At 45.0% G+C, this 12,970-nt stretch overlaps 1 protein-coding gene across 3 annotated transcripts in view; it reads left to right on the forward strand.

Annotated features, from left to right (window-relative positions):
• Positions 1–9,576, forward strand: part of NUP214 (nucleoporin 214) — a 40,298-nt gene extending 30,722 nt beyond the window's left edge. For all 3 annotated transcript variants that reach the window (XM_090121375.1, XM_031601734.2, XM_090121376.1), the window contains 5 exons: positions 1,942–2,091; positions 3,669–3,840; positions 6,908–7,050; positions 7,898–7,922; positions 8,642–9,576. In XM_090121375.1, the coding sequence (XP_089977501.1) occupies positions 1,942–2,091; positions 3,669–3,840; positions 6,908–7,050; positions 7,898–7,922; positions 8,642–8,675 (524 nt within the window). In that variant the 3' untranslated portion in view covers positions 8,676–9,576. The remainder of the gene's footprint in view (positions 1–1,941; positions 2,092–3,668; positions 3,841–6,907; positions 7,051–7,897; positions 7,923–8,641) is intronic.
• The last annotated feature ends 3,394 nt before the right edge of the window (positions 9,577–12,970 follow it).

A 12,970-nucleotide genomic window follows, 5' to 3' on the forward strand; every position in this document is an offset into this window, starting at 1 on the left:
CTAAATTCTTGTCACTGAATGTCTGCTTCCAACTTAGTTGAAGTCAGGAAGCTTTTTCTTGCATTCTAAAAAAAAGTCATTGCATCTCATATGTAAGTGAAACCAAGTCAATGCATGTGATGGACAGCAGTTTCTTCAGCTTTCTGTCCTTGACACGAGTGTCTTTTTGCAGCACATATAACATATTTGATCAAAACTTGCTGCATGGATAAGCTCTCAGTTATTGCTTAGGATATACTAATTGTTTCTTTAGTTGTATATTTATAGTTAAGAAAAATAAATACACTCAGTAATTGTTTTGGGGATGTAGTCCCTTTTGGTAAGGAAGCAGAGCTGTAGAGTTCCTTTTATCAGTTCTTATCCAGATTTGGTAAACGGGGTGGGTTCTCCTCCTAGGGGGGTGGGTTCTTCCTGGGGATGTGGGTGTCTGCCCAGCTTTTGTGATGCTCATAGAGAAATTGTCTTAAAGTCTTCTTTAGGAGGAGGAACTCAGTGCTTGACCTTTCTTTAGCCCTGGCTGGCAGCTAGCAGGCATCACTTCACATGGGTGTTGTAGTTAAATTGATCTGCATGTGAGGTGCCAAACTAACCCTCCCACGTGTTGCTTCTTGTCCAGCCAAGCAACCTCACAAAAGAAGGCAGGGGAAGTATTAAGAGTACAGCAAGGTATCCCCAGGTTCCTTTGCAAGAAGGACTTTAAAGGGTCTATTAGGAATCCTTAGAAGCTCTAAACAATTAACTGTTAATGCAAGGATCGATCACTGCCCGCTAATGTAAAGATTTATTTTTATTGCCAGGCTTGGATTAAAAACACATTAGTCTTGAGATTACCAAGCTAATAGGTCTTGGTAATACTCTAAGATTTGTGCTGAGGTGCGTATGTGTTGTTCTGTGCTGTAGCAATTAGTTTGAGGCTCACTCGTGCCTTCTGTTCACAGCTTTTGCAGATCTACTTTCCTTATCTGTCTCTGTATGCCACAGAAGCTGCTGTTAACTATTTCTTAGCTGTGGCTCTTGTTTCATAGAGACTGCCCAGCTTTTTTATTTCATCACTTGCAAATTGGATTTGACAGAAGCAAAAAGCAGAAGGGGTGGAGCCCAGCAGCTAGCAAGCATGAAGTGGGGAAGCAGTGGCTAAGGCATAAAAGTAGAGGAACAAAGGAAAGCTGTAGAATTAGCCGTGTGGCTAAAAGTAGCATTTAAAGCATTGTGAGAGCAAATCTATTTCTTTTATTGCCTCTTTAATGAGCCACTGAGATTAATGGTTGTGGTCAGTCCTCAATCCTTGTTAACTTAGTCCTCCTATATTGCAGTATTGGGTTTTGTGATGAAATAAAATACATGGTTCACCAGGGAAAGGTTTCAGCTGTTTTCCCTTGGCCCACTAGATGCTCAAATTCTCTGTAGCCTCATGAAAGACAAAAACTTGGGTCACTTCTGTGAGGCTGGCAAAGTGTAGCTCCTGCTTTAAAGCCCTGTAATTCTAACTGTCAAATAATTGTGTTAAGGAATACTGGCCATTGCCATAAGAACAGACAGTCTGTAGTTGTGGTGAATGGATATTTGTATTGTCAAGAAAGGCTGATTGGGTTGCTCTGATTTCTCACTGGAGTGACTGACTTCTACTGACTGCAGTGTGGGCTGCAACAAAACAAATCATCTGTCACTGGGATGTGGTAGAAATCTCAATATCGTGACCCTACTGTTATTCACTAAGACTGCAATAAAAAGGTGCTCTTAGTGGCCCATGAGATCGAGTGTGGTTTGGTAGAACTACAAACCCCTACAGAAATGGGGAAAACAGCTTATCTCTGCAGTGTTCTTTCCTGTGCTTGAGGACTGGGGAAGTAAAAGGGGTTTCCTTTTCTCCTGACCCAGCAATGAGGTGTGGCACAGAATGTTGTGTGTTATGAGCTTCACAAGTAACCTTCATCTCCCCAGATTCTTCTAGCTTATTTGGGAACAGTGGAGCCAAGGCCTTTGGATTTGGCAACTCATCTTTTGGAGACCAGAAACCTACAGGCACTTTCAGCTCTGGTGGTGGCAGCGTGGCATCTCAAGGCTTTGGGTTCTCTAGTCCAACCAAAGCAGGTACTTTGTTAACCCACTCTCTATGAGCACTCATGTTTGTGTGAGCTGTTTGGTGGAGCATTCTGCTGTTTATATGTTTATACCAAGCCTGGGCTTTTTTTATTTGTGCAGGAAATGTCTGTGGATAATCAATCAGTATGTGTTACTAGCATTGCTTTTTAAGCTGTAAGTAGCAACCCTGGTGTATTTAACTGGTGGATCCAAGACAGAGATTTACAATCTACTGTGCAAAACCATCAAGTAAACTGCATTTCCAGAGGTTCATTCCAGAAATTCCCATTGTGGTTTAAAGGCAGGGAGCTGTGTGAATTAGTGCTGGTCTTATTTAGCGTACAGTTTAAAATACAGGCTATGGAATTGAACAGATTTTTCCTCTTGTGGATGCTTCCTTAGGAAAATTGTATTCCAAAATTGTTTTCCTTAGGAAAATTGTATTCAGTCTGGGTTTTGTAACCCTTTTTGTTCCCATTTCTTCATGTGAGTGAATGCATAGGTTTCTACTGTGGGATAGCTTCCTCTGTGACGTGGGTATCAGACATGTTTCAGCTTCCTCTGTTGGGAAATGAGCTGTTGGTTCTATTGATTGAATTAACTTAATCAAATATAGAGAATTTGAGTCTTTTTTTTACTGTCACCTGCCCCCCTCCCCCCTCAAATTTTGTTCTGCACTCACTACTTGCATGTTTCACTTTTCTTTCTCTGCTATTTGTTAACACAAATTGCAAAATAAAGCATATCCCTAGCAAAGCTTGAGCCCCTCCAATAAATACTCTAACTTCCTAGAGCTAGGGGTAATGAGATAGCTGATCTATGTTTAAATAATTCAGGCCTAGCATTTATTTTTTCCAGACCTTTTGTGTTTACAGCCAAACAGTATCCATTACCTTGACATGGACTAGAATTTCACCCAGGGTATTAAAATGTGTGGTGCTACCCAGTCCCCAGCCCTAGTCAAACAAAAGAGCAGGTGTCCTTCACATTCCACAGTCTCAATTAGAAACAGGCCAATAGTAAATGAACATAGAACAGTGTAGAAGTCTGTTCAGACCTCTAGAAGACAGTATCTTTTTTTTTTTAATTTATTTATTACAATGAAAGCATCTCTGTTCCCTGTTGTATGTATGATTACTGAAACTTAGTTACTGTGCATGCTTGCTGTCTCAATTAAGATTCTGGTGTTTATACATAAAGCAGGTAGAGATCCTGCCTCACTATGCAAGCATGAGTGATATGTTACCACCCTGGCTATATTACCAGCCCTGGAGGATGAGTTGATTTCATGTTTGCGTGTTCAGGAGGCCCAGAATGTGGTCTTCTGTGGGTAGTTTCTTAATTTGTATAGTGTTTTTTTACATGTATTCAGGCACTTTTCCCATTCACCTCTTTTGTAACAAATTGTCCTGCAGTCTGGAAGCTTTGTAGCAGTGAGTTTTGTTTGTTTAGATGATGAACAAGATGAACAACCCATTGTAGAGATTGTCTACTTGGAAATGTAGTTTTCTTCTTTCTTTCTTTCTTCACTGTTGTTTACTTTATATTCTTGTCCCTTTTTTATTTTTTGCCTCTGTTTTGCTCAGGTGGCTTCGGTGCTGCTCCAGTGTTTGGCAGCCCTCCCACTTTTGGGGGATCCCCTGGGTTTGGAGGGGTGCCAGCATTCGGTTCAGCCCCAACCTTTTCAAGCCCTCTGGGCTCGACGGGAGGCAAAGTGTTCGGCGAGGGCACAGCAGCAGCCAGCGCCGGAGGATTTGGGTAAGCCAACTTGGGGCCAGGGTTTGGGAAAGTAATATCCTTGCATTACAGCTCCTCCTGTGCTTAGTTACCTCTCCAGCAGGGTAAAGGCTTTAATTGGCATAAAGCAAAAGCCTTTGCCCCAGAGGATATAATGTCTGATGGGGAATGTGAGTGATCCTGCGTGTGTGTAAGTGAAGGCAGGGGTATTTTCTGTGTGCACACTTGATGTGTTCAGTTGGAGACCTACAATTTATGCCAGCAAGGAAAGTAACAAATACTGTCTGTGACGCTGTCGAGCCACCTTATCCACCTGTGAGATTTGGGCTAGAGATACTCATGAGAATTCAGTCTGTCCTCTCACCTTTGGAGGGTGGGAGGAGGTACCTGTAACAGCCTGTGGTCCCCGTGTGAGTTGTGTTTATCTCACACTGATCATTTTTTTGTGTGTTTCTTTATCTCTTAAGTTTGTGCTTGGCACCAGAGCAGTTAGCACTTGATTCCTTCTTTAGCTCAGCAAATAAAGAAGTTCAAACCTTACAAAGCAACTTCTGCAGTAGGCAGCAAATCCACCTCTTCAGCATTGTGCCACCTGCAAGCAACTCACCTGCATGTCCTATAGTTATATCCAGATTTATTTGACCCAATTAGAGAAAAAAAAAGGAAGCTGGTCATCTTCCCAATCTTAGTGCTTACACATTTCACAAGTGTTTGTCTCTGGTTTCAGGATGAACTGCCCTTACGTAGAACATCCTGCAGTGTACTTGTGAATTCCCCCGTGAGGTTGGTTAGATCCCATCTGCTGGGGCACCCTTGAGCTGTGGGAGGCCTCAGCTGGGTTCTTCAGCAGCACTTTGAACTCTGGTGCAGCAGATTGGAGATTCCCTTTGGAAAGAGTAAAAATGACTTAATTAGATCCCCACAAAGAAGGATGTGCTCATAGAGATGTCAGCACTTAAATCAGGTGATACCTTCTTCACTTCCATCTCTCAGTGCTATGCTGCATGATTTTTTTTACTGAAACTGAATGCTCTCAAAATCCCCAGGCAACTTTACAAGTCCTGCTATAAAGTGATAGTTCAGAGTGTGATTTAGTCCTGTGCAGGACTGACTTCCTGCCTTCCTCTGTAGGAGAGAGTTTAAAAATCACAATTCCAGTGCAGTTAATTGCCTGTTCCTTCTAACTTAAATCCATGATTCATTGTTCCTTCAATTCTGAAGAATCTGCATCACTTGGTAAATGACTTAGGTATCAAAATAGAAACCACTACACTTCTTTAAACAGACTGAAATTCCGACTGTTTGTGAGCAAATAAGGTTTTGCTTTCATAAACTAACTCAAGTGCCTCTCAATCCTGCTTTATGTCAGTGCTTCACAAAAGACCTGAGCATCTGGGTGAGATGGGTTTGCTTCAGTTGTTCCCAGGCAATGACTGGATCTCATGTCTTCTACATGTTAAATAAATAAACAGAATCTCTCCACAGCTTAAGCTATTTTCCTGCTTGCACAATGCTCAGCCTTTTTCAACAGCCTTGCTCTTGTGGTTGCAGCTGGAAGAAGCACTTTGAACCACGCTTCCTTGTCGCTGTTTTCACCACCGCTTCCTGTCAGACATGATTTGTGTGTTTAATGTCATAGTCCTGAGGAGACAGAGCACTGTAAAACCCTCTTGTTCTGCAGTGCATATCCTCACCTCGCTCCTTTTCTAAAAGAACAACAAAACCTGTTCTCCCCTTGCTGGGAAATCCACATCCATGGTTCTGAACTGATGCTGCCTGCAAGTTACGTGGGCCAGGAGCCAGCCCAGGATTGGTAAATGAGGCCAAAGCTGCAAAGTCACTGAGCTGCCCTGTTGTAATGCAGTGTGGGGCAGTGTGCACAGTCGACTGTGTAGACTAGGAGAGGTGATGTCCTTTAGCAGGTGAATTGCTTGTCACGCTGCTGCAAGAACTGTCCTTTATCTGGAGAGATGTGTTTTGATATTTTTCTTGCTTTTCTTTTTCCTTTTTTTTATTTTTTTAATTCTCTACTAGATCTGGATGGATGGAGAGGTGGGTTAATGCACTGTCGCTTCGTATTTTAAGTCAGAAATGACAAGAGTGCATTTGAAGCACAGCCTTGCAAAGCTGGAACGCTATTCAACGTGGCTGGCAGCCTGCTCAGGGGAGGGCTGCTACTGGGTTGGTGTTAGCAGCACTGAGTGCTTGCAGATTCTTAGCAGTGCTTGTCATCTGAATATTTTGTGTCTGTATTTTGCCTGGTTTAAGAGAGAAACGCCTGAAGCTTCTGTTTGAGTGCTCCTCTAGCATTCAGGTTTGGAAGAAGTGTACGTGGGGGGTAGAGAACCATAATGCATATCATGGTCTCATTAGCGTGTCATGCTGATAGCTCTACAATGCTTGGTTGGATGGAGTGGGTGGAGAAAGGAGATCAATTTCCATATATAAAAATGTGTTTCTTATTTCAGTTTCCAAAAGCAGTTAGGGAAATAATCCAAAGGTGTGGTGGGGAAGTGGCCAAGTAGGTGCAGATCCTCAGGGAAGCAGTGGAGCTTCCAAACGGGCTGGGAAGAGAAAGGATCTGGGAAGTCTGCAGGCCGTTTGTGTGGCAGTAGGTAAAGTATTGTCTGAAAGCTGGGAGTCTGAGTTGTGCACCTGGGCTCTGCTTTGTGCCCTGGCCATGAGCAACCTGGAGTAAATCGCTGTTTGCTGCCCTGATTGTGAAATACAACAGTGCTTTTTGAGCTTTAAGGGTGAATGTTACTCAGAGGGTGAGTTAAGGTCTTCTATTCGATGGCTGGTGTTGGCATTGCCAAGCACTTGAAAATGTTCTTTGAGTAAGTATGAACATATTTGCCCATCTGCCAGGTGGACATTAGGGATGGGGGCTGTGCAGACATCCCTACTTGCAGCAGTCCTTCCTACATCAAGGAAATCCGTTTCCAGAATGTACAATCATTTGTATCTTGTGATATCACTCCACTGATGTATCCCTGTTTAAGGATCGTGCTGATTTCATTGTGGGGACAAACTTCCACTATGAATGAGAATGAGCTTGCAAACACAATTTTTCTCTTTTAAACTGCAGGTTTGGTGGTACCAGTAACAACACAGCATCATTTGGCACGTTAGCAAATCAGAATACCCCAACGTTTGGATCACTGTCACAGCAGGGTACTGGTTTTGGCACACAGAGCAGTGGATTCTCTGCTTTCGGGTCAGGTGGAGGAGGTAGGAGAAACTCAACTATAACAAGTCTAACAGGTCTCATGTCTCCAGGTTTCCCTGGAACTCAACTGTGATTGCTCATCTCCCTGTTAAAAATTAAGCATGGTCCTCCTATATAGGCACTGTGGTCTGGAGAAGTCGTCTGCAGAGATTAATCTGACTTAATCTCATGATTCCATCACTTGCTGCTTTGCATGTGAATAAATTGCTGCTCTTTATACTACACCAGATTATTGTTTTTCACCCAAATTGCTCCTTTTTATACTTCACCAGATTATTGCTTTTCACCCCTTTTTGTGGAGTTGCTCTTCTCAAACGAAAATATTGAGAAGCGGTGAATATCTCTTTGGTGCCATGAGCATGGGTAGCTGTATGCAAGCAAAGAATGCACACTGCCAAATTGAGCTAGAGCACCAACAGCCAGGTTTTTTACCTGATGAAGCTTGGTGAAGCTGCAGTGATTTACACAGGGCAGAGATCAGAGCCTTTGAGGGAGAACACATAGTTCATTGGTGGCCTGCCACTGCTGGCTTGCATTAAGCACAGGCTCCATCCTCAGAAAGCAGCCCTCTTATTTTTGTGGGGAGGTGAATGAAGCAGGCTCATTGTATGCAGTTGGTGCTAATGAATGAAGCTAGCAGATTAGCAGTGAAAGCACAGCCCTCCCAGGAGCTGAGCCAAGTCACTTTTCTTCTAGATGGAGATTTGACTTCCATTGTTTGGGCATCACTTTCCCTGGCCTAAGGCAGGAAAGAAATATTTCTCTATTGGTGTGCAGGAGGGAACACGTACTGTGCATCCTAAGCATTCACTTCTAACCATGATTTTTCTATTTTTACATTTCTTTCAGGGTTTGGTTTTGGATCAACTAACACGTAAGTACCATCTCATGTCTAATTCTTCATTAAGAGTACAAATAGAACCAGAATAAAACAGTTGAGTGGTGTAGGAGAACAAGTGTTGAAAACAGTAGTAACATACAAATTCTGATTTCCTTTTGAATGTCACTGCACAGGGCTAATAGTCCGTGCTCTGAGTATGTGCTTTCCAGTGAGGTAAATTGTTCATAGAGGAGAGGGTTTTCAGTTAGGTCACACTCATCCCCAGCCTCGTCCCTCTGCCTCTCGAGCACACGATGTGTGTGCTCAAGCTGTGCGTGCAAATCTGGCATCTACTCCATTTGTCAGGTTGAAAGAGGGTGTGAAATAAATCAGTTCCTTTCTGGCTGAATTGAGATGGTGATTTACAGCTGAAGAACTGAACTGAGAACTGAGGTTAACACTGTGATCCACTCTGCCACTGACTTGATGGATTACTTTTAGCAAGACTCTTAAACTTTGTTTCCCTACCAAGTAGAACATTTCTCTCTCTGGATGGTAAGCTTTAGAATGAGCACAGTTATATCTAGCAGTGTGTATTGATGCAGTGTCAAGTAAAAGATGCTGGAAATATCAGTACATTCCCATAATAAGTTTCTGATGCTCAGGACTGTGGAAGTCTCTTTGAGATCAGATCTGCTAAATTAATTCTGCCTGAGGGAAATTCCAGCACTCACTGCTGTGTTCTTTTTTTTTTTTTTCATTCTGCTCCACAGATCTTCCTCTGGATTTAGCGGATGGAGAAGCTGAGAACATCCTGAACTCTCCTGGAGAACTGTGCTGTCGCTCCTACGTTCATGAGTCACCTGTGTGATCAATATCCATACAGCTTTTCGTTTAAATACAAGATGTCAGACTTTTTTTTTCCCCTTAAATATCCTTATTTTTATGCAGCAACTATCCTTTTCTGTATTAAACAATTTTATTGTCTTTATGCTGCTTGTGTTGGAAGGGCTTATCTCCCTGGATCATGAAGAAACAAACACGTGTGAGGTGTGATTGCCAGCCCTGTGCTCATAGCTTACTGTTAGCTTTGCTTTTTGTTGCCCTTCCTATGCCCAGACAAAGGAGTAAGTAGCTCAAGTTGGTTTCGGATACAAACCAGCACATTTTTCATTGAAGTAAATGATTGATTATCCTTGGCTCTTAAGAAGGAGCTGAAGCTTGCCCTGCTAATTTTAAGTATAGGATGGGGCGCATGCTTATCTCACTGAAGTGCTAAATCTGAGTCATGTGTGAGCCAGAGGCTTAGCAGAGAAATAGGAAATTATCTGGGAAGAAACTGGCAGCGTGCAGAGCACGTTCCCATGGCAGTAACATTCAGCAGAGAGGTGGGAAGTAAAAGCTTTCTTATTTTTACCTTCCTCTAAATTTGACAGAACACAGAAATTAGAACTCAGGTTACAGGGAAAACTTGTGGACCTTGAAGGAGAAGTGTGACCTCCATCCAGAGGCATTCTGCAGCTCGTGGCTTTGGCTGCTGGTTTCCACTATCAGCTCTGTTGTTGTTGTTTTCTAACATGTATGAGATTGTACTGCTTCCCTGTAGCTCTTGGATTCAGTCAGTAACATTTGTGAAATTCTCATATGTTTGTACTCAAACATACCAAGCAAATACTATAAAGAATGCCCAGAAGGCATTTTGGACAAATGCTTTTTCTATTTGATGCATCTGACCTCCATGAAACCTCTAAATGATGTAATGGGTTTTTGTTGCACTCTGAAAAACGCGTTTGAAAGAATGGCTTATGTATTACTGGAATACATGCAGATTGGATGGGTTTATCTTGTTGGTCCTAATAGGACGTTTTGGGTTACTTCTGCTTTTTCTATTTTCAGCAGAAACGTTCTAAAGTTTCATTTTCTGAATAGCACACAATATGATAGCAAGTATCATTTTTGGGTCTGGTTGGCAAGTGGGCATGCGATCCTTTTTTGGACTTGTAAATAGTTGATAATTGTTTGTTTTCACATCCAATATTATAAACCAAATTCTTACACCTGTCAGCAGCTCCTGAAGCAGTCATTCTTTCTCAAGTTGACCTAAAACATTAGCATTCAACCTGACTCCTGTCCTAGCTGTGGGAAGTATCCTTCGTCTGCACCCAGGGATGACATGAGTTGGGTTCCCTTTAAAAAGGAAGACCACTGAAATGCAGTGAATATCGTGCACAGGGAGGGCTTATATTTAGATGAGGAGGGGCTTTGCAAGCCTGCGGGCTGTAAGGCTTTCATGTGTAGCCTGGATTTCTGAACATGGGCATGCTGTGTGTTGTATTAGAGGCAGTGCTGCTGGGGTGGTTTTGTTCTTAACCTTTGCTGCTAATGGAGGAGTGTGGGTCCTGGCAGCCCTGGGGTCACAGTGCCAGAACTGAGAACATTTTCTGAAAGGTTCTGGTTTGGAGAATGGAAGGAAAAGCAGGAGAGCTCGAAGCGTGCCCTCCCCATGCATCCTCCTTGACCACACATTTCCTAAGGCCTGGAGGTGATACTGCTGTTCTGTTTTCCTTCCTCTTTATAAATAGCTGGCCCGAACGACTGACCTTAAATTCTTGGCGTTAATCTCACATGGCTGTGGCATGCAGCACCTCCTCACAGGGCCGTATCAGCTGTGCTCCCCCAGATAGCCAGCATGGAGAAGACCGGCTGGGTAAGAATGCAGTGTTGGCACAGTGAGCCATTTCAAGTTTCCTTTTTGGAATGATGGGAGCAGTTGGGGGTTGTCCCTGCTGTGCTGCTCGCTGACTGTTTAACTCCTCTTCCCTTTGTGAGAGAGAGGCTCTGCTGATGACTGCAGATGCTGGTTGAGCACACGAGTTGCTCTCTTGCAACGCTTCCAAAATCATGGCTGAAACAAGCCAACCCCTGAACCGCCTGCCCTCGGGGAATGGGTGCTGCTCCTGGTTTCCATAGCAGCTGCTGGAGGAGCTGAGCAGCACTGGAAGGCTGATCGTGACCATGAGCCTACAGGAACACGCACAGAATGTAGCAAAGTCAACTTCTCAAAGTCTGCATTTTTGCCAGATGACTCAAGGGCTTGGAGAGCGTGCGCCCTGCTCGGCTGGTGGCTGCCAGGAACTGCTGCAGGCTGTCAGCTGTGCTGGGTGCCCTGGGAGCACGTGGCCTCTGTCCAACATGTGGACAGATGTCCACTAAAGAACAAAGCTATGACAAATCAGCTCCCAGCCTGGCAGGGCTGGTGAGGAAACCAATGGCCAAATGTGGGCCTGGAGCCCTTATTTGTTACTTCTGTTGTCCGTGCCGGTTTGTCTTCAAAGAAGTGATAACAACTGTTGGAAGGTTTATCATTATCATTCTGTCCTTTTAATTTTTTTTCCCCCATTTCAGTGACAGAGGACGTGGTGATGCTGGGTCAGGTGCTTTTCTGGTGCTGCTCTGTGCCTGTGAGTGACAGCCCATCTCCTCTCACCCCCTGTACGTGTCCCCACCAGGGCAGCCCCATGGGCTGCAGTGACATTTTGTTCATCCCCCGTCTTAGTTTTCATGTGTGCTGTCCTTGTGCATTGCTTTCAGCATTTCGTACAAGGAAAAAAAAATCCTGTGAGAGGCTCAGGCATGGCAGCCCTTGGTAGTGCCGAAGGAGTTTCTGTTCTTAAATGTCACGCTGAGCCCCAGGGGCTGGGTAGAGGCAGCTTGTGGGCAATGAGTGGCCCTCAGTGGCCTGAAATGAGCCCTTCCTTCCTCCAGGAGCAAAACTGGGGCTCCTGTGGGGATGCGCTCCTTCAGCACAGGTGCCGGTGGTTTGTTCCATGTTGCCTCATGCTCAGTTCTGTACTTTGCTGCAGGATAAGGGCTGTGTTCCAGAGCCCTCTGCAACCCTAGGAAGCCTCACAGCCCACTCTGGCTCTCCTGCTGGCACTCATTGCCAGGGCTGTGCACCCAGCATGGTGCTGGGGTCACTGGGGCCATGTGTGAGGGAATCCCAATGCAGATTGTTGGAGGAGCTGTGTGCGTGTGGCACAGTGTGGGTTTTCAGCTGGTGTTCTGAGGTTCTTCAGTTCACGTCAATATGTTGCTGTGTTGCTTAAAGGAATTCGCTTTAAAGCTTGAAAACACAGAGGAATGAAATTTGGTGTTAGCAGCTGCTGCATCTGAGCAGCTTACAGAGGTGTGAGATAGAAGAGAGAGGAAAGGAGACCTGATTTGTACCAGCAGAGAGGGAAATCCCCTGCAAAAAGCCCCGAGCAGGGGCAAGGTGAGCAGAATATTGCCGCAGAGCAAGGAGACGTTGCTGCCTTCTGTTTCACAGGGAGGGTAGAAAATCTTGAAGCCAGGTGGGAGAACCTTGGGAGGGCAAAGTGTGGTTTGTGGGCTCAGCAGGCTCGAGGTGCTGGCGCCGTCCTGGCAGCACTGCCCATCCCTGCTGCATTCTGTGCTGTTGCTGTGACCTGGTGCTCCCAGGCTGTCACCCCCTGCACCCAGCACTGCCTGCCGTCCCCTCTCCCCCTCCTCCCGCCCAGACTGCGATGCCTAAATTTAGCCTCCTATCAACAGATGAGGCTGGAGAGTTTCCACTGTGGAAATGAATCCCATTCTGAACCTGTCCTCTCCATCCATGCGAATTCCTTCTCGCGTGCACTCCGTGCTCACCCTCCCCTGCAGTGTTCCAACCCATAGCACTGCTGAGCACTGCTGCATCTCCCTGAGCAGAGCACGACGCTGTTTGCATTGCATGCCTGCACACGGTTTGGGGCGATGGGAGCAGGGACCCAACAACAGCATAGAAAAGGCTGAGCAAAGGTTGGCTACCACCTTCAGAGGGATCCCCCCAGGTGCAGCATTTATGGCTGCAGCCTTTTGCTAACTGAGCAAACAGCATCAGAGCTGCAGAAGTTGGGCTGCTGTGTGCTCCCATCGCTGCTCTGTCCTCCCATCACACGGCCTGCTAATGAAAAATGCAGGATGCTGGCTGGTATTTTTAACCAGAAACCTCCTCGCTCTGTCTGATGCGGAGTCAGAGCTGCAATGGGGAGAAAAAGCTCCCTGCTCACCATGAGTGCATTGCAGCCGAGGTGGGGAACTGC

This window comes from Phasianus colchicus, chromosome 19 (genome assembly GCF_987193195.1).
Source record: "Phasianus colchicus chromosome 19, bPhaCol1.hap1.1, whole genome shotgun sequence".
In the NCBI taxonomy this organism is placed as follows: Eukaryota; Metazoa; Chordata; class Aves; order Galliformes; family Phasianidae; genus Phasianus; species Phasianus colchicus.